Genomic DNA, 23,988 nt, shown 5'->3' with positions numbered 1-23,988 from the left:
ATCCATTATGCAGCCCATCATATCCTAACATGGGAGGTCTGCTGGAGCCAATCCCAGCCAACACAGGGCGCAAGGCAGCAAACAAATCCAGGGCAGGGTGCCAGCCCACCACAGGGCACACACACCAGGGACAATTTAGGATCGCCAGTGTACCTCACCTGCATGTCTTTGGACTGTGGGAGGAAACCGGAGCACATGGCGGGTTTCTTCTCTTCCACTTGTGTTGTCTTTGTAGGGCGCTATACGTATAAAGGGTGGCTCGCTGGTCAGGGTGATGTGTTTCCAGAGTCTCGGGTTCAACTCCCAGGCCCTCTCGCTGTTCCCGTTCTCTCAGTATTCCGGTTTTTCCTCCCATCTCTCCAAAAAGTGCCATGCGTTGTGTTGATTTGGGACTGGTGACCTGGTCTGTCAGTGTGGGCACTGGCCCATCTCTCCGGTGACCCTAAAGCGGGTATGAGGACATGTGACTGTATATTAGTGCTTGGGATGTGAACCATTGACTACCTGAAGAAGAAGGCATGGCACCCGCCAGCTGGATTCATGTGCGTGAACTGAAGTGCCCGCCTGCCATGGCTGACTTGTAGCAAGTATAGGAAAGTGCTGCCCGCCGGGCCAGGCCAGTGTGACTTTCCCTTATTTGATTAACTTTAATGAGATAAATGCAGGAATGCAGCATCGGCACACGTGCCCGCCATCCTCGTCCCGGCGCCCCCTTTCCCATGCCACCATTAGGAAGATTAATTCTCCAAATTTCTTTGATTACATTATGTGGGATCAAGTGAAGAAAGACCCTCTTTATGCGCTGCCTTTGCACTTCCACCTACTGGTGGCTCCTGGAGATGGAGGATGCTTGACCTCTGACATCCCCCCAGCTGCGGCCCCCCGGCGTCCACGAGGGGTCTCTCCCTCTCCCCATCTGACCCCAGTGACCGGCGCTGATTTGCTGTTTCATCCTGTGGCTTGTAAGGTGCAGCTCGAGTCATGTGGCAGTGATGGTGGCAGTGCCCGGCTGATGCCCCTCCGCTTATATTTATTTAAGTATATTCTTACTGTAGAATGTCTTCCTTTATTTTGTAATTGCATCAGCTGCTCCAAAGAAATGGCACCCCCTTCAGGGTCAAACCAAACAGACAAGAGGGCCACGTGATCTGAGTGGCATTGGGATTGGTGCCCCTTGCCAGATGGCTGACTGAGCCCATCAACGCTCGCCAGTCCCTTCCACTTAGTTTCTCTGAAATGACATCAAGGCGAGTTTTGAAGGTCCCTAAAGTCCTACTGTCCCCCCTGGTACTTGGTCACTTGTCCCATCTGTCTGTGGTTCCAAATGCTGCTCCTGATTACCCAGAAGAATACAAAACTAACTGGGCACTGTGCCTTTGGGATTGGCGCCCCCTGCTGGACGGCTGAGTGGGCGGGCTCTTCTCTTTGGCCCCGAGTTCAATGACTAGGTGACATTAACTGTTAGGGGTGACTAATGACTTAAACGTTGGCATTCGACAGAGGTGCTCAGCTCAAGCACAGGGGCGGGCACCGCTGTAGTCAGCTAGACTTTTGTTTCCAAATTCTTATTTGTTAATTCTAGAACTTACTTGGCATTTTGAAATCTGCCTGTCTGTTACTACAAAGACCTGGCGCCCCCATCAGGCCAAAGCCATTCATTGCTGAGGTTGTGGCTGCCTGCTGTTCTAAAATGGCCAGGTGAGTGGCATTGGGGTCGGCGCCCCCTGCAGGACGGCTGACTCGGCTGAGACTGGACCCGGAGTTGGTGGAGTTTACTATGTGGCTGACTCTGTAGCGCCCTCTCCAGGCCTGGTCTTGGCATTACGTTGTAAAGGTCCGCTCTCTTCCACCCCTAATCCCTGTTTAGCAAACGTGACGGGGGACCAGTTGCTCCTCATGAAGGGACGCTCCTTTTTGGGACATTTTTCAGCTGTTCCTTCTAGAATTTGTTTTTATTAATCTGGGCAGAGACCATGGCGCCCCCTACAGGACCCAAGAATTTTTTTGCTTAGGTCGCTTGGGTTCTGGGTGCCTGCTCTTTGGACAGGAAGACCACATGATGGATGGGTGAGTGGCATTGGGATTGACGCCCCCTGCAGGACGGCTGTGTGAAGCCCTCAACAGAATGGATGGTCTTGAACGGTTTGGCTGGCTCTCTAGCTCCCCCTGCAGGTGTTGTAGGCTCTGGTAATTGAGCTGGGCTTCAAGGCGCTATAATAAGTAGCAAACAAAACCAAACGTAGTCCGACTGATGGCCCGCAGCCCTCCCGGCACTCCATGTCTGTCAAGCCCCCCCTCATCACTGAACTTCTCAAAAATGGGGGCTCTTAAATTACCGACCAGAGACGGACGCAACGATGAAGGCGTTGGGGCGCAGAGGCATCTCGAATTTGCGTCACTGTCCCCAGCCAGCACTTTACAGGCGTGACTTTAGGTCACTCTTGGCCTGCTTGTGTGTGGCACCCCTGCTGCTCTCCGCCATCTCCCGAATTAATTAGCCCCTGAAATGAATGGCCACTTTGTTTCAGGGAAAAAAAAAAAAAAATCCATGGAAATTCTGACATCCGTAGCCCAAAAAAAAAAAAGGGAAAGAGAAAGCGAAGAGCGCCAGTCTGTCCTCCTGTCGGGGGGCCTTTGTGATCACGCAGCTCGGGGGTCTCGCTGTCATGGAGTCCCACTTGGCCTATCTGGGGGCCCACACGTCTTTACCAGCTCATTGAGTCGCCGGTCGGACCTCGGGTGGTATGGGGGAGCCCCTCAAGTCGACGGGCACCTCGCTCATGTTGCGATGCCAGGTGTGCCATCATGGGCTGTGCTCAGTGGGTTTACCCGCTCACGAATGACCTTGGCATCATGCAGTTGGAGTTCCTTGTGCCCGTGTAGTGAAATTCTCCGCTGTTGGCAGTGTTGGCCTATGCGGGTTCTGCTAAATTTCCCTCGCACTTTTATTTGCCCCCCCATCGCTCTTCTCGACTCGTGTTCTGGTTGGCGAGTCTCAGCCTGGCATTTCTGAGTAAGGACTTCGGCTCCGGGCTTTGGACTTCGCACACGTCGCAGTTGGGCGGGCGGCTCCTCCTCTTGTTCTTGTGTCGGGTGGCACCTGTAGACCCCCCTGTGCTCTTTACAGCGGCACTTGTCACACCTTCACGTTCTCCTTCACGTTACTTGGTGGTGCCACAGGGGCTCTTGGCAGCTGGAGGGTCGGAGGGCACTTACAGGTACAGGTGGTGGTCTTCGTCACCTCTAGCCTGATATACTGTGACACTTGTGGACACATCCCTGTGCTCTTGACAGCTGGCCTTATCTACCCAGCCAACAGCTCTTAGAGTGGTGCCCGTCACAGCTGGCCTCCTGTGTGCTCATATTTACCATTTAGACACAGTAGGTGGCACTGGTGGGCACCCCCCCAAACTCTCCCTGGGGCCTTGAGTAGGTGACACTGCTGAACTGTCCCCGTGCTCCTCACAGATGCTGTTTGCTCTTCTCCCGTCACAGTCACATGCCTGGCAGGTGGCGCTTGGGACGGTGACGTGTGCCCATCACGCCTGGTGTTGTCTCCTCATTCCTTCACCTGTTAGGTGCAGTAGGTGGTCCGACATGGCAGGCCTTGTTTTGACTTGTGTAACCCGCATTGCTCTTGGAGGTTGCTGGGCTTCTTCACATGTGGCCTTCTGCACCCCTAAATCCAGCAGGTGACACTTGGGGATGTGTCCCTGTGCCCTTTACAGCTGGCCTTATTTAGCCATCGTGTCACCCTCCCCTGTTAAATTGTGCACCCCAGCAACCTCCACGAGGCTTCAGAGTGTCACACACAGCGGCGGGTGCCACCAGAGTTAATGACAGAGATCTGGAGGTGAGAAGGGTCCCCTTTTAGACAGGCCGGGGGGTCAAAGCCATGAAAATCATTGGGAGCACCCGACTGTCCCAGAAGAGCGCACCACAAGTGCGATTTACCACCTAAATGCCCCGTTGCCCACAGGAGACCATCGTGGCGCTCATCTTGGCGAGGGTTTGATGCCAGGGGTTTCTACGGTGACTGCAGATTCAGGTGGTCTGGGATGTCTGACTTTGGCAGCGGGTCACATAAAGGTGGCTTCGGGGGCCTCCCGATGAGGTGCTGTAATCCTGCCTGCTGCCGCGATGCCCTCTGGGCTGATGGGAGTCCTGCCAGCTCCGTGCCAGGATGAGATGTTTTCTGTTCTTTTCGTTATTTGAGACCCTCAACAACAGAACCACCGTGGTGACATGAAGGAGAGGCTTTATTCGGTGCGCCCTGACAGCTGAACCCTGGCCAATGCCAGCTGGCACTGAGATTTTCCCAGTAGTTAGCACTGCCTTGAGGGGGGGTTTCCTGGTGGTCCTCCTGTCCGAGGGGGGTCTGCTTGCTTCACAGTGCCTCCAGTTCTCTATATCTGTTGTTCTGTTCTGAAGGAGTTGGCACTGTGCCTGGCCTCGGCCCACTGCCCCATTAGGTGCCCGTGCTGAGGGTCAGCGTGGAGAAGGGTGCAGTGCAGTCCTAGGTCGAGAGTTCACTTTGTGGACCGCCACGTGGCCACCCAGGCTCGTCCTTCCATGGTGCTGTTGGGTGTTCCTGGTGGCTTCAGGGCAGTGAAGGTGGTGACAGGGTGGCAGTCCCTGCCCCTTGGTGGCTCACCTGGTCTTTGTGTTTGTCTCATGTAGGGCCTGATCAAGATCCGAGGAGACCAGTGCTGGAGGGACCTGACCTGCATGGACTACCACTATGAGGTAGGTGGGCCCGGGGCGGGGGGGGGGCAGATGACAAATAGCAGGACAGTGGCATCATGTGGCACTCCAGTGTCCCTTATTTCTCCTGCATGTTTGGTGGCCTTTTCACATATCTAGCCGTACAATGTCCTGACCCTGTTGTGCCCTCTGAGGTGGGGGGCACAAAGCCCAAGTCATAAACCTGACCCTCATGCCAAGTTCCAGGGCTGCGCATAAACCCCAAATGCCATGTGGCGGGTGCATTGTTTCGCATGAGTGTTCCAGTGGCATCCAGAGGGGTGCCAGTCTGTCGCAGGGCACACACTCATGCCATCCCACCTTAAACTACACATCTTTTGGGATGTGGAAGGGAAGCAAAATCAACACCTGGGCCAGGGGTTCAAATCTGATGTACCAGAGCTGTGAGACATTCGTGCCATCCTCTGTGCCATTCTACCAGCAGAATTTGGGCCAAAAAAAATGTCCCATTTTAACCCGGGAGTTGCCCACCTCAGGCAACCTGGTGGGCCGTAGAAACAGGTTTACACTTCGATGGTGACATGTGACACGTGTGTCAGGCCACCTCAGACACCCACAACCCCCTCGTGTCCTAACGGCTTTACATTCAGTTGCACTGGCAATGGTGAACAAGAGCGAGGATGGCAGGATAAAAGCCTCCCACCCGCCGCCGTGCCCCCCAGATTCTCCCCTCTCATCCCAGAACTTTAAAGGAATCTCTTTATCTGCCGGCTCTGTCTGCCCTTTGATGTCCCCTTTGAGAGGCGGAGACGTCAATTCCACCACACAAGACCCCGTTTGTACTCCGGAGGCAGACTTGAGTGCCCCTGAGATTAGCGTGTGGTGACGACGGGCGGCCGGGCTGTGACCCGAAGCAGCTTGTAGGACGAGACAGTTGAGCTGTTGTATAGCGCCTTTCATCGCTGGCCTTCATCTATCTGTCTGTGTGTGTGTGTGTCTGTGTGTGTGTGTGTTCGTTCTGTAGGGCCTGTGTAGCGCCTTTCATATCTCCTGTATTGACGCCCCTCTGATATCGGGTGTCTCATCTGTCCTCGGTGTCCTATAGCGCCTTTCACGTCGCTCTCTCCATGTCTTAGATCCATGACGTGGCGCCTTTCCTTGCTGCTCTCTGGTGCCCTCTGTTGATCACACAGCCCTTTGGCTCTCCTGTGCCACCATACAGCGCCTTTCATTCAGCTCTTTTTTCATGTTGGTCATGTGATGTCTCACCTTTATTTTCTCTTGTCTCATATTGCGCCTTTTCTTTTGATCAGAGTGTCCCTTGTCTGTCATGTGGCACCTTTCGTTTCTGTCCGTCATATAACGCCTTTCACCTTCCTGTCTCTAAGCACCTGTGACTTTTCTCTCTCTCTCATATAGCGCCTTTCCTATCTCTCTGTTTGTCTAGCTGAGTCTGTGTTGTGTCACACGTCACCAAGCTGTCCCACACACAGCTGATATTCTTTGGCCACCAAGCCTTGTTTTTTTTTTTGCTGAGGAGCCCCACCACCCTCGGGGGTCTCATGTCGTTTTGGTTGACAGGCTCCACTCGGTCGCCCCTAAGATTGAAGTGAACAGATATGGGGGTCCAAACTCGCGGAGACCCACTGAGCCACATTTGATGCAGAGTGAGGTGGGCTGAGGAGGATGAGGAGGAGCAGAAAGCCAAAGGGCCAGGTGTCGTCACACAGATGAGGGGCCACCGAGTTTGTGGGTAAAAAGCAAGTCTTCCCTCAGAAGCCCCCCCATCCCCTTGGACCTTGCAGGCGGCTCTGACCGGTCCGCTGACCTTCACCAGTGTTAGGGGCTCCTCCTGGCAGCCACGGAGCCTTTGCTGATGTTACCCTTCAAAGGGGCCGTGAACGTCATTAGGCCCTGGTGACACTCGGCAGTCACAAAAGTGGAACATTGGCATGGAATCCCAGGAGGCGCCCACATGCCCACCCCCAGAGGCTGTGATGGATTTATGGCGGTCCTCTGCAGGTGCCCCCCCATGTGCCACTTCAGCATCTCCAGGTGTTTTTCATCCCAACATTCTTTTTGCCGGCCCTTGTTGTGACTCCTAGTGCCATTGGCACAGCTTTCTGCCCATTTGTCATCTTGTCTTTTCTTTATGTTGAGGGGTCTCGACACCAGGAGTGCTTCTGGAGGGGCTGTCCTGGTGTTGATCCCACGAGTCAGACCACCACATCGACCTTCCTGACAAGCCTCAGGGCGTCACGAGGACACAGTGGAGCAGGACAAAGCGATTGGCATGAGGTGGGCATGGCAAGGGGACTCAGGCTGGTGTGTGGTGATAGTGAAGATGGCAGCATGGCACTGTCTTGGCTGTAAAGATAGCCACAGCAGGTTGGTGATGGGAGGCACCTGCGAACAGCCCGCAGACTGGGCAGTGGTCATCATTGTGTTCATTGGCATCAGTCAGTACTGTGATGGGCTGGGGGATCAGGACAGCCTCAAACACCAAATCCCCCCCCCCCCCAATCCCCCCAAATCCTTGGGGGTTCATTAATGAGGCCGAGTCGGGCAGCATGGTGTGCCAGGTCATAAAAGAGCCAGAGGCCTAAGCCAGAGCCCCCCGCCCCAAATCCCGCCAGGGCTCATTTGGTTTCAGCACGCTGCCCGCAGTGCCATGGCATTTTGAATTTTAACAGCCGCCGAAACAAAAGAAATACGGGCTCGACGGTGCCCTTTCACCTTTCAGCTAGTTAAAGCTGCCAGTCTTGGCCGGGCACCTGATTTCATCACAGTTTGATTATGGGGGCCACTTCCTCAATCAGCGTGCAAAGCAAATTGCAGTCATTAGCACTCGGTGAATGGCGCAGATCGTCACTCGTGTGCCTGGCAGGTCTGGGGGTCCTCGAAAGGGGCCAGGGCTGTAGACGCGCGCGCACACACGCAGGCGGCACACAAGGTGTGTAATGGGCGCCCTGGTCAAGCCTGCAACTCATTACCCGTTAATGGGCTCCTGTGAAGCAATGCAGTTGGCAGCACTGAGGTGCCACGCTTCTGCCAAGTCCTGCATTACTGGGTGCCCTGGTGCCATTAAAACAACAACAGAAAGCAAAGACTTTGCTCACGCCAGTCTGTGGCACGGGGGGCTCGTTAGAACAGAAAGCCTGTAGCCATCGTCACTGTTTTTACTCATTTCTGGTGGTCTGGGTGGCACCAGCAGCTGGGTGTCTGCCCTTTTACCTTGAAGGGGCATGCCAGTCTACAAACTGGCCCTGCCTGCCCACCCACCCCATGACTCTCATCATGTGATAGTGGTCACAAGGAAGTGTGAGAGGAGAAGACCCTCCAGCAAGGGGGACATCCTCTGTGCCACCAGGTCACCCCCTCATCCCTTAAAAAAGGGGACCCGTTTCTTTGGTGCCCCTCAGCTTTGAGTTTTACGTGAAGCTTCAAATTGGCATTTCTGACTGCGCTGCCTTCCCAGATGTGACCTGTCCAGCTAAACGGCAGACCACCTTGAACCCGAGTCGCCCTATCCCACCGTGGCATGTCAGGCTTGAAGTGAAGGGTGGTGGAACTCCTGAGATGCTTGCTGGTTTGGCACCGGTGCCCGCCGAGGTCACCCCTCAGTGCTCTGACCCCACGTTTGGTCCGAGAGACACCCTGACTGGCTAGGAGCCCCCTTAGTGTGGGTGACGATGACGTCATTATATGTTGAAGGCTGTTCACAATGACATAGAAACATTCCAGACTGGTGACCTTACCAGGGCTAAGAAGCAGCCACAAAATGCCAACAAGGAGCGGGTCACGTCAGACTGATTGGACTTAGGTGACCTCCTGCGACCCCTGCGTTAATCCCACCCGGAAGGTCGGTGAGGACATTTGGGGATCTGCAGCAGCCAGCAAGAGAGTGATGAAAGGTGTCTAGAGCTGGCAGGATGAGGACAAACCTGAAGACCCTGGGGGGCTTCCACACAATAAAAAAAAAAAAAGAAGCCACAAAAAATGTCACGAGGCCCACGGCGCCCGCTGACAGCCTAATGAATTGGTCACGCTGAGCGCCAGGCATAGCTGCGTCTCCGAGAAGAAACGCGCCATTGTTGTGCGCCCCCCCGAAGGCTGCCCACCCCTACCTGCAGCGAGGCGGGCGCTCAGCTCTGAAGGGAACATCGAGAACTTGCGTTGGTGGCTCGTCTTTTTTTTTTATGGGTATGGTGCCCTTTTTATTGGGCTGTCCCTCTTTTTAGGGCGGCTTGTGTCATAAAGCGCCTTTGCTGTTTAGGAATGTTGTGACCTCTCATTGGTGGCTCGTCACTTGTGTCATATAGCGCCTTTTGTTACGTGCCATTACTGTCTTCCCGCTGTGTGACTGTCGTGTCATCCTGTGCTCTGTTTTTTAGGCTTCTGTGTTTATATAGCGCCTTTCGTCGGGGCCGCCGTTTCACGCTCGGCGCTGTGGCCTGCCTGTCTGTGGTGTCCCCCACTCTTTGGTCTCCATGGTTACAGGTGGCCGATCGTCTTCCGTCCTCCATGTCCAGCACCCGGTCACATGGCACCGGTACTGCAAGTGCCCCTCGCCCACGGTGCCCACCGTTCCCACCCCCTTTTAGTCCCCCCCCACTTCCAGGAAGGAGCCGAGAGGCCTGCAGACCCCCGTGGTCCCCAGCAGCCCGAGCCGCGTTTGGTGGACGCCGTCCAAACCGCTGTTTGTTTACTTTGGCGTCCGGGCAGAAAGCCGTCTTTGTAATGCAGGCCTGAAACGTCTGCGGGCCAAACTTGTGCTTGGCGGTCCCGCGACCGCAGCGCTTGAAAGTCGCGTCCCATTGTGCCGCTCGCAGGACTGCGCCACTCATTTCCACTTTAAATATCGGATGTGTGCGTCCGGCCGCCTTTTGTCTTATGGTAATGGAGACGAGGGACGGCCACCGCAGGGCGGGAGGGACGACTGCTGCCCTCGAGGTTCGAATTGGGGCTGTGAAAGGAGCTATATGAAGGAGCGACTGACTAAGTGAAGAATGCAGCGCCACCACGAGCTCGGGTCGAGAGCTGGCAGGCAGCACAAAGTGCCCATTGTCTCGCGTATTTCTTCAGAGGCCTCAAAGTCGTGGAATCCACAGTTGGCAGCGGCCCATCCTGGTGCCCAAGGGCACTCCTGCCAGAGCTGGGCCTGTGCCCTGAGCTGACACCCGATTTTGACATTTTTTGAATTTTTTTAATCTTCAGTCTCTGAAGGGCACCACATGATGTGAGCCGCCGTCATGCAAGGCGCCATATAACTCGGGGCTCTACGGAGTGATCATGTGATGTAGCTGGAGGCCAATTCGGCCGCAGCCTGCTCTGCACCCCTATGCCAAGGCCTCGTTCCTGTGCTTGCATTTTTGCATATATAAAGTGAGGTGACCTCAGCAGGGTAAAGCAGATGGCAGGATTGTGCCCACTCAAAAAGGGTCCTCAGCCCACCTCTGACTGGCATCCTACCAATGTCCCTGGCAGGCACTTGAGGAGGCACTCGGCACACAGTCTTCAGTTCTCGCTTTGTAAGGTGCTGGGTTGGATGCCACAAGGATGCCAGTTCAGTCCTTGCTGCTGTCACATCTGGAGACCCTGTACCAGTCGCTTTAATGAAAAGAGCCAATGGGGTTCACAGCAGAAAGGCGCTTGATACAAGGTGGCAGTGAAGTGAGAGCCAGGAGGGGGACATTAGGGTATAGTGGCACAAAAGGAAAATGCAGTGGGCATAGATGGGCAAGGAGCTTTACTGGCATCCGGAGGGGGGGTGTGAAGTGTGGGTGCAAATGTTTGATTATTTTTTGTTGTACAGCTTTTCCCTTTGCTCGTCCCTCCTCACCCTCCTTATGGGCTCATAGAGGATGCCCATCTTTTTTGGCCTTGTCACCAGGGCTGTGGTGTTCAAGTCACCACACATTATGTGGTTCTTGTCAAAGGCTGGCAGTGCCCCCAGCTGGCGTGTCTGTTACCGCGTCCATCGTGTTTAATTTACAGACTAGGAATGGAAATGTCATGGCAACCCAGGGCTCGCTGCCAACCACATTTAAATTTCAATCTAGCCCTGTGCCAACCTCTTTATTTGACGATATGTTCATAAACTTGTGGACATCTTAATTTGTAAGATTATGACATCAAAATGGAGACTTGGGAAGGCTGCCAGTCATCTCGTGGCGCAGGCCCGTGCCTCCCAGCTCCAGGGTATTTTAGTGGCATGTGCCTCTCGGCAGCCTCTCCATGTACTTGTGCCCACTTTCTCCCATTGCCATGCAGTGCGCCCACTTGTGGAAGACCCTCCCACCCCAAAAAGGCAGGCTGCTCTGCCCGCCATACAGCGACCGGTGCTGCGGAGCTCGCCAGGCCCTCGTGGTCTTTCCAGGGCGAGGGTGCCCGACAAGCCAGTGGAAAAAAGCTGTGCTCACTCCCTCACTCCCTCCCTCTCTCGGCGGAGCTGCCGGCCCTGGTTGTGTCGTTTTGGCACGGGGGGCGGCCAAGTAATGCAGCCAAGCCTGTGGCACGGTGCCCTTATCTCGGCCGCGGTAATCAGGGGTGGCAGTCAGGAAATGCATCATTGTATCTGCCACCCTTGGCTGCCAGCAGCACGAGCAGTAAAGCAAAGTCATCCGTAACACCTCATCTGCGCCTGCTGGCCTTCTGCTTGGAAAAACGGCGACGCCCTGCGAAACGAGAAAGAAGGAAAGTGCCCGGCGGGCAACGGCATGACGAGGGTACCGGGCTGCCACTTGGGAAGGTGGCAAGGGTGCAGCCTAGGTGTCGACATGCCCACCATCTGCTCATTTGTTGACTCTTGTGTCTAGTAATTTGTCACCATGAGTGCCCCCTCATCATCTCCGTGCCCCCTGCCAGTCACCCAAACAGTCAGTTCTCCAAAGTTATTTGCATTTGCTGAAAACCAAAAGACCCTCAAAGGCCGACCGTCATTAGGATCATGCAGATATATATGGAAGCAGGCTTCCTGAATTGACTTTGGGGGCACATGCCCGCTGTGCCATGGTGCCAGTCACAGTAGAGCTGCAGCATGCAGATTTATTTCTGTTTTGGTGGGAGATAATATGAAAAGTCCTGAGTTAAGTAAGTCATGCCACGGGCTCGAAGCTGGCAGGCCCACCATACCATGCGGAGAAAGTCGCTGACATCGAAACGGGTGTCATGCCTGCTGTGGTGCCCTTGCCCACCTCACCGACTCCCTTACAATGGCCCCCGTGAACACTTTGTAATTTCACTCCGATCCCTCGTGGTCATCTGGGGTGCTCGTCACGGTTGTCTGCTTTTGGAATTTGCCCCCTCCGGGGTCCTGTTGGGGGTCTTTATGTTAAATAGACGTCACTATAAACATGGTGGACTTGCTATGTGTCTGCGGTCCTGTGCCCACTGACTTGTGGTGCTAACGGGCGCCCCACTGATGATGTCCTCGACTGTGTGACCCTCTAGTGTAAGGAATGAATGGCACAGGTAGCTGCTGCCTAACGTGGGCACTGCTACTGAGGGCACACAGTGGCTACAGCGCCCTCTAGTGGCTCCGGTGAAGTTGAGACCCGCACGTGCCATCAGATGTCCCGTCATGTCCCTTGTGCTTGGAGGGTGGGTCCCCCAGAAGGCGGGTCCTCGCTGACGTCACTGCTGCTGACTCCTCCCCCTAGCTGTTGCCTTGACGTTTTTTGCTTGGATTTTCGTCACTGGGTTGCCCTTTAGGTGACGCCTTGTTGTGTCCCCAATGTATTTGTGGCCGCCTTTTATTTCCATATGCTGGAATTTTTCTTTGTTTGAACTTTCAAACCCCATTTCTGGGCCTAGTCCGGTTCAAGCCTGCTGCTGGTAGTTGGGCGCAGGCCGGACTGGGTGAGCCTCTGCTGGTCTGGCCAGTGAAGGCCCCCCACCCCGCTCGGTGGTGGGAGGAGCTTTGAGGTTGAGAACGACGAGCATCTGAGCCAAACCGCCAGACGAGAGCAAAGGGCAGGAATGACCGACAGAAATGGGAGCCAAAACACGCAGAGGAAGCGTTTCCACGGTGACCGTCCATCCCGCTGTGTTGTGGTCAAAGGTCACCGCCTCCAAAGACACACCCCTGACAACGGTGTGTTAGCCATAGCAACGGGAAACCCAAAGAGCAGCAGCCACAGAATTACAAAATGGCTGATGAATTGGTCCAAATGAAGAGGAAGAGGAGAATTTGGACCCTCGAAGGGACTGAAGATGGAGGAGCAAGAGGGGCTCACCAGCCGGGGGTCCTCACACTTTATGAGGCGAACAGCTTGCCGCTCTTGCCGGGGGTTTCCCAGCCTCTCTCCCTTGGCCCAGCTTTGTCTCTGGGGGTCTTGCCAGGCAGCGTTGGCTACTTTTGGGGGTCCGCTCTTCTGTGGTTTAGCTTGCTGTTTTTCTGGATTGTTGTCTTTTGTTTTTAATTTAATTGATAAAGTCATTCCAAGTTTTGCACTCGTCTCAGAGGGGGGGCCTGGTGTGGCGTCGCTGAGGTGGGTTTTGTGTAAATCCGGAGTGCCAGTCACCGTGTGCCCACCCACTGCCATGCCCGACCTTGTTGCTGGTGACATCTCGAGGGGTCATCTTGTGTTCCCGCCTCTCCTGTGGCCCGTTTTGTTTGTTTCTGTTCACATGACTGCCACCGTCATTCTGTGACTGTTTGAGGGGTTTAGTGCCCCGAATCCCCCCACGCTCCTCGACTTGGTGTCCCTGTTTGTCATCGTTGAGGACGTGTTGAGTCACCAAGGGTGAGCGGGAGACCAAATCTCAGCCAAAGTGCCAGGAGGGCCAAACGAGGGGGCAAACGGAACCCGAAATTGAAAGGCTGTGCAGACCACCAGCTCTTGGTCCTGGTGGCCCGCTGGCTTTACTTCTGTCCCTTTTCTTTTCTGCTTACCTTGCGCTTGACCAGCTGGTGACGTTTGCCGTGGTGGATGTCATGTCACCGTGGACCGCGTGGTTCTTGCTTGCGCCTTTGGCAGACGCGGTGTGACTTGGTGCCTTCCTGTCCCCCTGTCATCTTCTGCCCTTCTTCAGCCTGGTGGTCCCGTCGTTGAGGCCCTCCGCTGGTTGTGTTTGCATTGCCCACCACGAGGGCTGGATAGCATGACAGTCGAAAGTGGGGGGCCGCAGACTTGTGACGCACACAACCCCACAATTACTAAGTGGGACCATCCGGAAGTCTCAGCCCACCAGCCTTTACACCTTTGACCTCAAACGTCACCCATGGCAATGCCCTGGCAGCCATCATAACAAACTCGCATACAATGGCGGTGCCCGGTAAAACAGATGGATGGAACTGGAAGACCCCCAAGACGGGTGAGGCCAGTGAGACTTACATCGCCCCGAATGACTCGGAATCCCAGAACCAGCGAATTTAAAACCAGTGCAGTGCTTTGGCCCCCCACCCTCCAAGTCTCCCGCTTCTATCGACGTGATGCCCGTCCGCGGGTTTGCCTGGCAGCCTCAGTGCACTGGGCCTCTCGAGACGAGTTACGAAGCGAGAGAAATGGAAACATCTGGGCAAAGAAGAATACGCCGAAATGTCGTCTGACTGCACATCTTCAGGGCCTTCGCGGAGAAACCACAGCAGGAAGCGGCAGCACAGGGGGAGTCTGGGGGGCTCCAGATGGCGAAGGAAGCCTGGACGGGATTTTGATTTACTGGAAGCGTCAGGGTGCAGTTCTGCTGTGGATGGCCAGGGGGCGCTGGCGGTACTCACACTGGACTCCTTGGGGGGGGGGGGGGGGGGGGGCACACGGGGGTCCAGTGGGAAGGCCTGCTTTGATTTTTCCCCATCGTGAACTTCTCAGATTGGAAACCCAGCAAGTCAAATGATGAAGATGAAGATGAAGAAGGGGCCAGAAGTCAGACACCTGGAGCCAGAAAAGTCGAGTCGACCAAAGCAGACCCCGAAACGAGAATCGAAGGCCGAGCAGCGACCACCCCCCCCACAATGGCACACCAGAGGGCAGCAGAGGACGAGCCGCAGATCTGAGTGAGCAGTCAGTCAGTCGCTGGACACGCCCCCGGGGGACACGCCCCTAGCAACGGTCCATAACAACAGAGACAGCCCTGAGAGATGGAGGAGATCAAATGGGCACTAACTACATTGAACGCCAAAGCCCCCCGTGACATGGCGATGACTTGGGATTCAAAGGGATGCCCTCCTCCGGCTGTGCCCTCTGCTCACCCGCCGCCTCTCGTCGCCTTCACTTTCTTGTCTTTCAATTCACTGTTGGGTTTATCATGTCGTCGATTTCTTCCTGGGGCCGGGCACCGCCATTTTGTTTACGGTTGCTATGGCAGAAGTTGAAAGCACTATATGTGCCCACCTTGATGACCCCCACTATTTGTATTGTATTCATTTGTGTTTGTTTTTTTTTGGTTTGTTTTTTTTAAATACTCCCCCCCCCCCCCCCCCCCCCATGTCGAGTCACAGGAGCCATTCCCCATCTGTGGGTGCCGCACAGGGTGGTCCCGGGGAGTGACATCATCTGTGTGGCGGAGCCGAGTTTCACACCTTTGCTTCCTTCGTTTCCTTTATTTGACGTGAGGAAGGGCAGCTTGTTGGCATCAATTTTCAGCAGATGGCATGACTTCCGAGGTGTCACGGAGGAGTGGGCGGGCCCTTAGGTCAGTGGCCAGTGGGGACAACAAATTGATGAAAGCACAGAAGTTGAATCGGGTGGGCTGCTAAGATGACGTGAGCCGATGTCCCCTCCAGGTGTCACCTGGCACTGACTGATGAAGGATGGCCCCGGCTGGAGGCACTCCCAGTGAGCCATGTGGGCACCAAGGGCCCTAGAATGACATGCCATGAATGACATTGAGGGCAGTGCCAGTGAGGTGAGGGGGGCACCTCTGAATGAAGCTGGTGTACAGTGACCAGCCCTTCTGCTGACACTCAAGATGTGTGTTGTGTGGCAAAAGTTGCACCATCGACCTATGATCTGCTGGCATGGGCTGGCACCAATAGACATTATAAGGGCACAGAGCGGCCGACTTAGGGGTCTCGTTGAGCTCATTCTGTGGGTTCACCCCCCTCGGTCTCGATGAGATGATCCACGTCAAGCTGTGACCCACCAGCCGCTTCTCATGTGGGCAAATCGAGACACCAGCCTTGATGCCAAATTTCCAGCCCTGTCTCACTTGTGCGAATGCAGTGAACTGCGTGCCCACCCTCTGCTGCTTCTGCCCAGTAAAGTCTTCCAAGCCAAATGGCGGTGATGACACCGTCATTGTGGACCTGAGCCCACCAACTCGTGACATTAATTTGCTGTTATGCAACAAAATAAAAATGGTGTTCTCTGTTTCCTTGGTGACATCAGTCTGAGCGCGGTGACACTTTGGCCAGCTGTTGTGTCTCATTCAGCCTGCTGAGGTAAACCAGCACCTTCCCTGGCAGACACCTTTTTGGGTTTTGGTGCCAGCAGGGCAGTCAGAAGAGAATCAGCTTGACATGAGAAAGAAGCCACAAAGCCAGCCGATGCTAAGCGAGTGCTTGGGTGTCGTCACCGGCAGGTCTGACCTGGCACTCTCAGTGAGACTCGAGTCTGCACGACGACACACGAGTGAAGCGGCAGAGGTGGCACAGACACAGATTTGTTTTGACCCAAGCCCATCATACTGCCCCCCCCTGCCCAAAATGACCATCTCCATCCCAGCTAAGGGCGGCTGTGGCTCAGCATGTCCCTCAACCTTTGAAGGTCCGCGTGCCACCTAAAGAGGGGCTTCAGACCCGTCCTGTGCCAGCTGATGGACGTTTGGCCAGTCACTGCTTGTGTCTCATTGTTCTTTCTTCCAAGCTGAGGACGTCTGTCCGTCTCCCGTGGACTGGTCACTCTCCACATCCAGACCAGCAGGCTAATGGTACGTTGGCTTTCATTGCCGATGACAGCTGGCCAATCGCCCCACCGAGCTCATCAATCCTGTGTGTCAAAGGAACATCAGATCCCAAAAGTCTCGCTGCCCACCACACTGGGTGGTCTCCTAGTCCTTGTGTCTGTGGTTCTCTGTGTATAAAATCTGCCTGTGACGAGTTTCATACTGTGAGACCACCATCCTAATCCCCTCTTGAAAGACTCGACTCCCCCTCCTCCTCCTCAGTTGCTCTCCTTGGTGCTGAATCGGCCCCCTTGTTCTCTTGTGGACTTCCTCCGGTGCTGCTGTGTCTTTTGTGTAATATGGAGCCCTGCAGGTGAGACCCCACGAGTGTGTTCTGTAGCTCCTTTGACTTTACATATAGGGGGCGCTATATAACCCAGCATGCTGAACCGCATCTGTGAACTCCCTCCATGGAACCTCCTTTGGTTTTAATGGCTCGGCTCCTTCAGTCTTCGCACCTTGGCCCACTTGTTCTTCTGTGGACTTCCTCCAGTGCTGCTTTGAGACCCCACCAGTAGAGCCAACAGTCTAGCTGGCAGCGTTAGTAAGGACCCGTCTGGACCCACTGCCCCTTTAAACACTCCTGTCATGTCCCCTGCTTTGGTTTTCGAGGCTCTGCTCCCTCAGTGTCTCGTCCTTGGCTGCTCTCTGTGGTGTTGAATCCCACCGGCCGCTCCGCTCTCTGTGGTGCTGGACCCCCTCCTCGGCCGCAGTAGTCATGGCAACTCCTCCCCGAGCTTCAGAACACCGTCCTAAACCTTGTTGAGGCCCTGGGTGCTGTTCGGGGTCTAGCCGCGGTCTCCGCATGTCACAAAAGACAAAGCAGCACTGGAGGAAGTCCAGAGACGAGCAAGTGGGCTGATTCAGGACCATGGAGATCAATGGAGGAGGAGGAGGAGCTGAGACTTAAAGCCAATGGAGGTGCGTTCCTCACAGACGCGATTCAGCGGCCTCCTGGGTTTTATTGCGCCCCCTATAGGTAGAGTACAAGTCGAAGGAGCCATCTGACACACTAGTGGGGTCTCCGTGTTCCAAAGAAGACACTGCAGCACTAGAGGAAGTCCAGAGAAAGACGATCAGGCTGATTCAGGACCACGGAGAGCCGCCAAGGAGGAGGAGAAGCAGACGGAGCTGAAGAGGTGGCAGGATCGAGGGGTTTGGCATTATTAAGTGGTACGGTGGCTTCCACGTGTCACTTGAAAGTGAATTTGGTAAGACCACACCAGTCAAAGGGTAAGTTATGCCCAGAGACCCCCCTGCTCTTTTCACATTGGTCTCCCTGTCCTTCTGCTGGTCCTCGGCACACACACAGGACGAATGCTGCGATTCTCCTTTTCTTGGTTTGTTGGCCACTTTACTGTAAACCCCCCACGGCCGTCTTCACGTCCCCTCTAAAAATCTGACTGTCCCTGTCTGCTTTGTGGCAGCAGAATGTCACATGTGCCACCTCAAGTGCCATAACGTTATGAAATAAGAGTGAAGCTCAGAGGAGCCGATTCTGACCAAGTTGGCAGATTTAGGTTGGCGGCTGCTGGAGCGGAGTGCCACTGCTTTAGGGACCCTCGAACCTCAAGTCGCTGGTGACCAGGATTGGCGCTCTCGTGCCAATGTCCTCAGCTCCAGGTCCTGTCATTTGCTGCACGTGTGGAGCCGTGTCACCCATCGATGTCCCCTCCAGATTTATGGCTTGTGTTGTGCCCGACATGAAATGGCTGCCAGATGTCCCGGTTTTGTAATTTCCAATAAGTAAACGCATCCTCTCGTAAAGATTCAAATCAAACCAGCATGCGAGACCCCCTCTTCTGCATTCCTGTAATGGTCCTGCAGAGCTTTGTGGAGAGGGGGGCACGGCGACCGGAAACAATATGGCCGTCAGCGGACAAGGACAGACAAAATGGTGGCACCGGGGGGGGGGCAACTAAAGTCACGCAGGCAGATTTAGTAAACATAAAGATGACAAACATCCATGAGGGCAGAACTGAGGGGTCACCACAAAGACACACGCCCAACCCCCGCGCCCATCTACGAGCCATCTTGATGTGCCACCCTGCTGCACCTCCTTGTAGTTGAAGCGTCGACTCTCAGCCCGCTGCCCTTGCCTTGGGGTGTCCAACTGAAGTCCTTGTCATCGTTTAACAGGCAGCACAAAGGCCAGGCCAGTGTCACAGTGGGGGGACGGACCTGCGTCAGAAGTGACCACAGTTCTGGCGCGGGTCTACCAGTTCGATTGAACAGAATGCCAGCTGGCACATGAAACTTTAGTAGAAGGATGCGAGACCCAGCAGAGGCCTGGCCACCAGAGGGCACAGGAGGGGGTGGTGGGCATCTGAGGACTGTTCAAGCTGACCATGGACCCCCAGAGGTGGCTGCGGATTGGGGTATTTGCTGGCACAATTCATTTCTGTGCTTAGTTCCATGTCTTTGCTGTGACGCCATCTTGGATTGTGGTCTCCATTTTGTGAAGGGTTGTGTGGCTGTGGCTACTACTGGTCACATGACAGGGTGGGCGTCAGCAGCGTTGTGATTTGCCCACCTGCAGGTGTTAGAAGCCGGCAAAGTCTTTAAGGGAAGCTCCATGATGGGTGCCCGCCCAGTGTGCCCCACTCCTCAGTCTCTATCGCTGAGCTCTGCCCTCCCGGGTCGATGATGTCAAAGCCACCAGAAGCTGGTGCCCATCTCAGGTCCCCAAGGGTGTTTTGCACCCTCGAGTGCCACCTTCTCCTCATTAGATGGGGGTACTGCAGACCTTTTGGCATCTCTCTGCCCTTTGTGTTTAAACTGCGCCTCCCCCCCACCCTGCACTCTGCCCCCATTTCTGGTCCTAGGTGGGTGTGCAGAGGTCACTGGTGGGCCCCCTGGACTCACGTCAGCCCACTTTTGAGGTTTTCTTTGTGTTGCCGTTTGGAGCCTCACAGAATGTGCTGTCACTTTGGTTTGTCACTTTGATGATGCCATCTTCTTTTTAGTGGGCACCCCCATTTCTTGTGTTTGTCACCTCGATGAGTTAGCCAAAGTTCAGGGGTGTGGCCTGGTGTGACATTTTTTTTTTTTTGCCAATGGCCTTCAGAGGTTTTGCTCAAACTCCCGTCTTTGTTCCTTTTGGTCCCCGGTTTTGCCCCCCCACTTGCTCCCAGTGCTGTCGCCGCGTCTCCGTCTGTTCACCTGTCACTGGTCAGTTGGCAGAGGCTGCCATGTGTGTGCGCGCACGTGTTGGGTCACCGCGTTATTCGGTCACTCCTGAGCCTTCAATGGCCCACCATATGAGCCGTGACTGCCCACCTTGAGCGGACCTTCTCAGTAAGGCCGTCCAGCTGAGGACTCTGGTGGGCTCAGTAACTAATTAGCCACATGGTGCGATTGATCGCCCTGAGCGGATGCCCTGCCTGCCCGTCTGCCTTTCGAATGCGCCAGGGTCATCATTGAACACGCTGGGTGAGGCCTTCGCGGTGTCCACTTGTGACGTCCCCTCGGTGGTCCTTGGCTACATCTGTGTGAGGTTTTGAACCCGAGACCTTTGGGCCACAAGCAGCCCCTCTGAGCCAGCTGAGCATCACACAGATGTCCCCTGAAAGCCCCCCGGCCCACCACTGCCACCTCATTTGTCCTCGGCCGCTGACATCCCCCCGCCGAAAGGTGAACGGTGCCCCCTGTTCAGTTGGTGGGCCGACAGATGGACCGATCTCGGAGTCAAGCTCTCGCCATCTGCCCAAAGAGCAGCCCACCCGAACGTGAAATGGCAGATTTCAGCCCGCCGTACATGTGCAGTTTACTCGAGATCTCCGGGGAGCGCGGTGCGGCAGAGCGTCTCGAGTAAATTGCCAGCAGTTTACGGTTAGCCTGGCGCTCGCTCAAACTCACAGCACGCTGGCTAAGGCTGCCGTCTTGGAGCGGCCCGCTCGAGGAAAGCCCCCCGTCCTCCGCAAGGCTGCCCACCCGCCTGCCGGACTGGCCTTTTAATAAAGCCTGGCTGAGCGCTTTGATTTGAACCCGACGCGGCCTGATGTTGAGCGTCTGGCGCGTTGCCTGGCACATCTTCCACCTGGGGTGGCGCCCCCCTTTGGAGTGAAGAGGTGCGCCCAGTTAAAGGCGCCATATAATGCTCAGCTGACTGGCACAGCCCGATGAGGTTACATGTGCCTGGGGGGGCTCGTGTGCTGTGGCTCTTCCAGTGGACCTGTTTTTATAGCGCCTTTCCCTTTGTGGACGAGCGGTCGGTCAGGTGGGCTCCCGCCACGAAGTTTGTCAGCCGCTGCACCTCTGTGACTCGGCGACCCCCACCTCGGGCACTCGGAAGCGCTCTTGGCAGAGGCTGGGTGACCCCGTGGCTCGCGCTTTCCTGTCTCGGTGTCTCAGGAAGGAAGGATGCGGTCGGCTGTCCTCGGGGGGCCGCTCTCGCTGCTCGGCTTGATTGATTCCAGGCCCGCTCCTCCGTCTGTGCGCCGCGTTCAGGCCCACCGCTCACTGTGGCAGGCGCACCTCTGGGTCTCGCTGGGCGTGTTATGGGCCGGAGACCACCAGGTGGCAGCACTTCTTTGGTGCCATTAGATGGCTGTGCTGTTGTGGGTTATGAGAAGGTGTGACATTGAAAGGGGGGGGTCCCCGAGTCCTGATGAAGTGCATCCTGTGCATTGGATCATTTTGTGAATCAAATAAAAACGGGGCATCTCCCCCCCCCACTGTGATTTATTGAGACCCCCTATGTGCCAGTTTGATGTGCCAATCAAGCACTTGCATCTTATAATCCAGACAACACTCCAAGTCTTTAAACATCTGGTGCCCCTCACAGTTCCAGCCAGCAGTCAGTTGTTTATAGCGCCTTTCACACGATGAACGAGCCAGAAATGGCATTCATTTTAGGGGTCTCCGCTCGTTTGGTCAGGAGGTTCATCTTTCTTGAGACCACCTTGGCTGGCAGCGTCACCATACGGCTGTATGGAGAATAGAGAAGTCTGGGTGATGAGTGTGTGTGTGATGGCACTGGATTGCCCCAATTGATGGGTAGGCACACTTCTTTGCCATTGTTATGATGCCCACTTTCTCTTCCACAGACCCAACCGGTGCCCAACCCCTTGGCGTATTACATGCACCAGTCGCCCCAGTGGTTTCATCGCCTGGAGACCCTGACAAATCACTTCATCGAGCTCGTCGTCCCCTTCTTTGTCTTCATGGGACGCCGGATGTGTGCCCTCCAAGGAGTCCTGCAGATCCTCTTCCAGGTCAGTCACCCGCTTCTCTTCTCTTCCATTTTGTCGTGCCGTCCGTTCTGAGCCTGTCAGGGCCCCGGTGACTCTGCCCACTCGTTAAGGAGCGCGGGCGGGTTTGTGTGTGGGGCTCCTCAGGGGCGGGGCCTGGTGACGCTGCAGCTCAGGCTCCGCCCCCAGGACCACTGAAGGGGTTTGTGGGCCATAAGCTGGCGCCGTTGGCTTCCTGGTTGTCATTCGCTTGCCTTTGGACTTGTGGACCCCTTTGGTTTGGTGCCCCTTTTGCTCATGTCGTACCTTTGTGACTTTGCTTTTTTCTTTTCTTTCGTTTTTTTCGTGCTAATAAAATCTTTTAATTTTGGCATTTGTGCCCGCGGTTTAAATGGTTTCCCCCTTGTCGTGTTGTTGTGTGATTTTTGTGCAGGCTGCAAAGTTGGAATCCTGGCCCACTTTGTGTAAACTGACCGACCGACCGACCGAGGACAGGCCTCATCCCAGGCAGGCCCACAACTCAAAGTGTCCTGCTGTGGACGAGAGGAAGACCACAAAGCCCCCCGAAAACAAAGGGAAGAATGTGGAGGTCCAGAGCTGAACGCGTCATTCGTGGACGGATGTTCTTGGCTTGGGGTCTGGCAGTCGGGCTGTGTGTGTGTGAGTGTGTGTGTGAGACTCCATGACGGGCGCTTACTGAACTGAAAAATAAGGGTGAGGAAGACAAAAAACCCAAAAGCAAAGACCGCCACCTCAGTCAGGAGCAGCAAATGCCCAAGAATCCAAAGAAAAAGAGTGCAGCTGGCATGGCACCCTCACCTGACAGCCACTGACTTGGCACATCATTGACCCTCGCCAGCCCTCCGTGGGCACCCCCAGTGTGCCACGCGTGACGTACCTGCAGGGTAGCCTCTTATGTGGCACCCGTGCCAGCTCGGTGCTGGGGGGCTTCTTCTCCTGCTTGTCTTGTTCTCACACACATAAAATGCGATTGCCCCCCCCCAGCCGGCGGTTTCTCTCTCGCTGTTTCATCGCTCCAGCATGTTTGAAAAGATGGAGGCATCAAAGGGCGAGTGATTCATCAAAGCGAGCCGTCGGGATCATCTGGAGATGATTTGCTGATAGACAAAGCAGAAACGCCGGCGTAGGAGGCAGCGACGTCTTCTGGAGTTGGAATATGAACTCCGCTGGATGAGAAGAGCGACACACACACACACACCTCAGCGTTTGGGAGTCCACCATCAACAGAATTCCAAAGTCCATCTTCATGTGTCAGCAAGCCCACCCAGGGACCCCCACCTATGTCCCTGTACGTCAGCGCTGGACACCATTTTGGTAAACCCAACGCCAGCCACACTTTTCAGTGTCGCCAGGACTTGTGCTCAAAGATGGCACCAAATGGCAGTGAGAGGCGAGCGAGGGCCGAGGACACGGTCTGAGTTTATAAGGGTCCCGTCAACAAACCCACAGTGGGACGACGAAAGAGGAAATCCCCCGGGGCAAAGTGACAGCTCGCGGTCGGTCGGGAGAGCGTTTGCCGTACGTTAATTCGAGAAGAGAAATCGGAGAAAACTTTGGAGGGGGGCCTCCAGGCCTGGTCCTGACTTCAAAGAGCACACAGCCCATCGGACCAAACTGGAGATCCAAAACGCGAGCCCAGCGGCCCCTTTTTAAATGGAGGCTCTCTGTGACCCACAAGACGTCCAAACGAGTCTGACGTCCAGTGATCCGAAAACTTAAAGAAGAAAATGAAATAAAACGGAAAATCAAATCTGAAGTACGCGGGGGCGGGGGGGGGTGGGCAAATCATGAGACTTGGCACACAAGGCAGAGCCGACGAATCCCAGGTCTTCTGGAGGCTGGGAGCGTGGCAGGAGGGCCCGCCCCCTCAGTGTTCACACCATAAGGGAGGTGTGCAACACACGTGAAGGGTGGGGCATGAAGACCTGGCTGGGCACACCCCACCCCCAGGTGCTGCCCACATCAGAAGACAGTGAAACTGGGGGGGGGGGGGACAATGACAAGATAACTAAGATGATGAACGACAATTACAGTAAGTACAGAAGTGCAAAGAGAAACGACAACCAAGTAAAAGTCCCAGCAAGTGACACAATCAAAGGCGGGGGGGGCGTCCCAGGGTGGTCCTGACTGATGCCAGGAGAGGGCAGTCTGGGGACTCTGAGGTTGTGCCAGCATCTTCTCGGTG

The 23,988-nt window shown here is 55.3% G+C and overlaps 1 protein-coding gene across 1 annotated transcript in view; it reads left to right on the top strand.

The window, feature by feature from the left end:
- lmf1 (lipase maturation factor 1) overlaps positions 1-23,988 on the top strand; it is an 80,203-nt gene that overhangs the window by 38,334 nt on the left and 17,881 nt on the right. Inside the window, exons 5-6 of the mRNA XM_028813980.2 lie at positions 4,681-4,746; positions 21,639-21,806. Of these exons, the coding sequence (XP_028669813.1) occupies positions 4,681-4,746; positions 21,639-21,806 (234 nt within the window). The remainder of the gene's footprint in view (positions 1-4,680; positions 4,747-21,638; positions 21,807-23,988) is intronic.

This window comes from Erpetoichthys calabaricus, chromosome 11 (genome assembly GCF_900747795.2).
Source record: "Erpetoichthys calabaricus chromosome 11, fErpCal1.3, whole genome shotgun sequence".
Lineage (NCBI taxonomy): Eukaryota > Metazoa > Chordata > Cladistia > Polypteriformes > Polypteridae > Erpetoichthys > Erpetoichthys calabaricus.
Note: the sequence above shows the minus strand (reverse complement) of the source record. Positions and strands in the feature narration are given on the sequence as shown.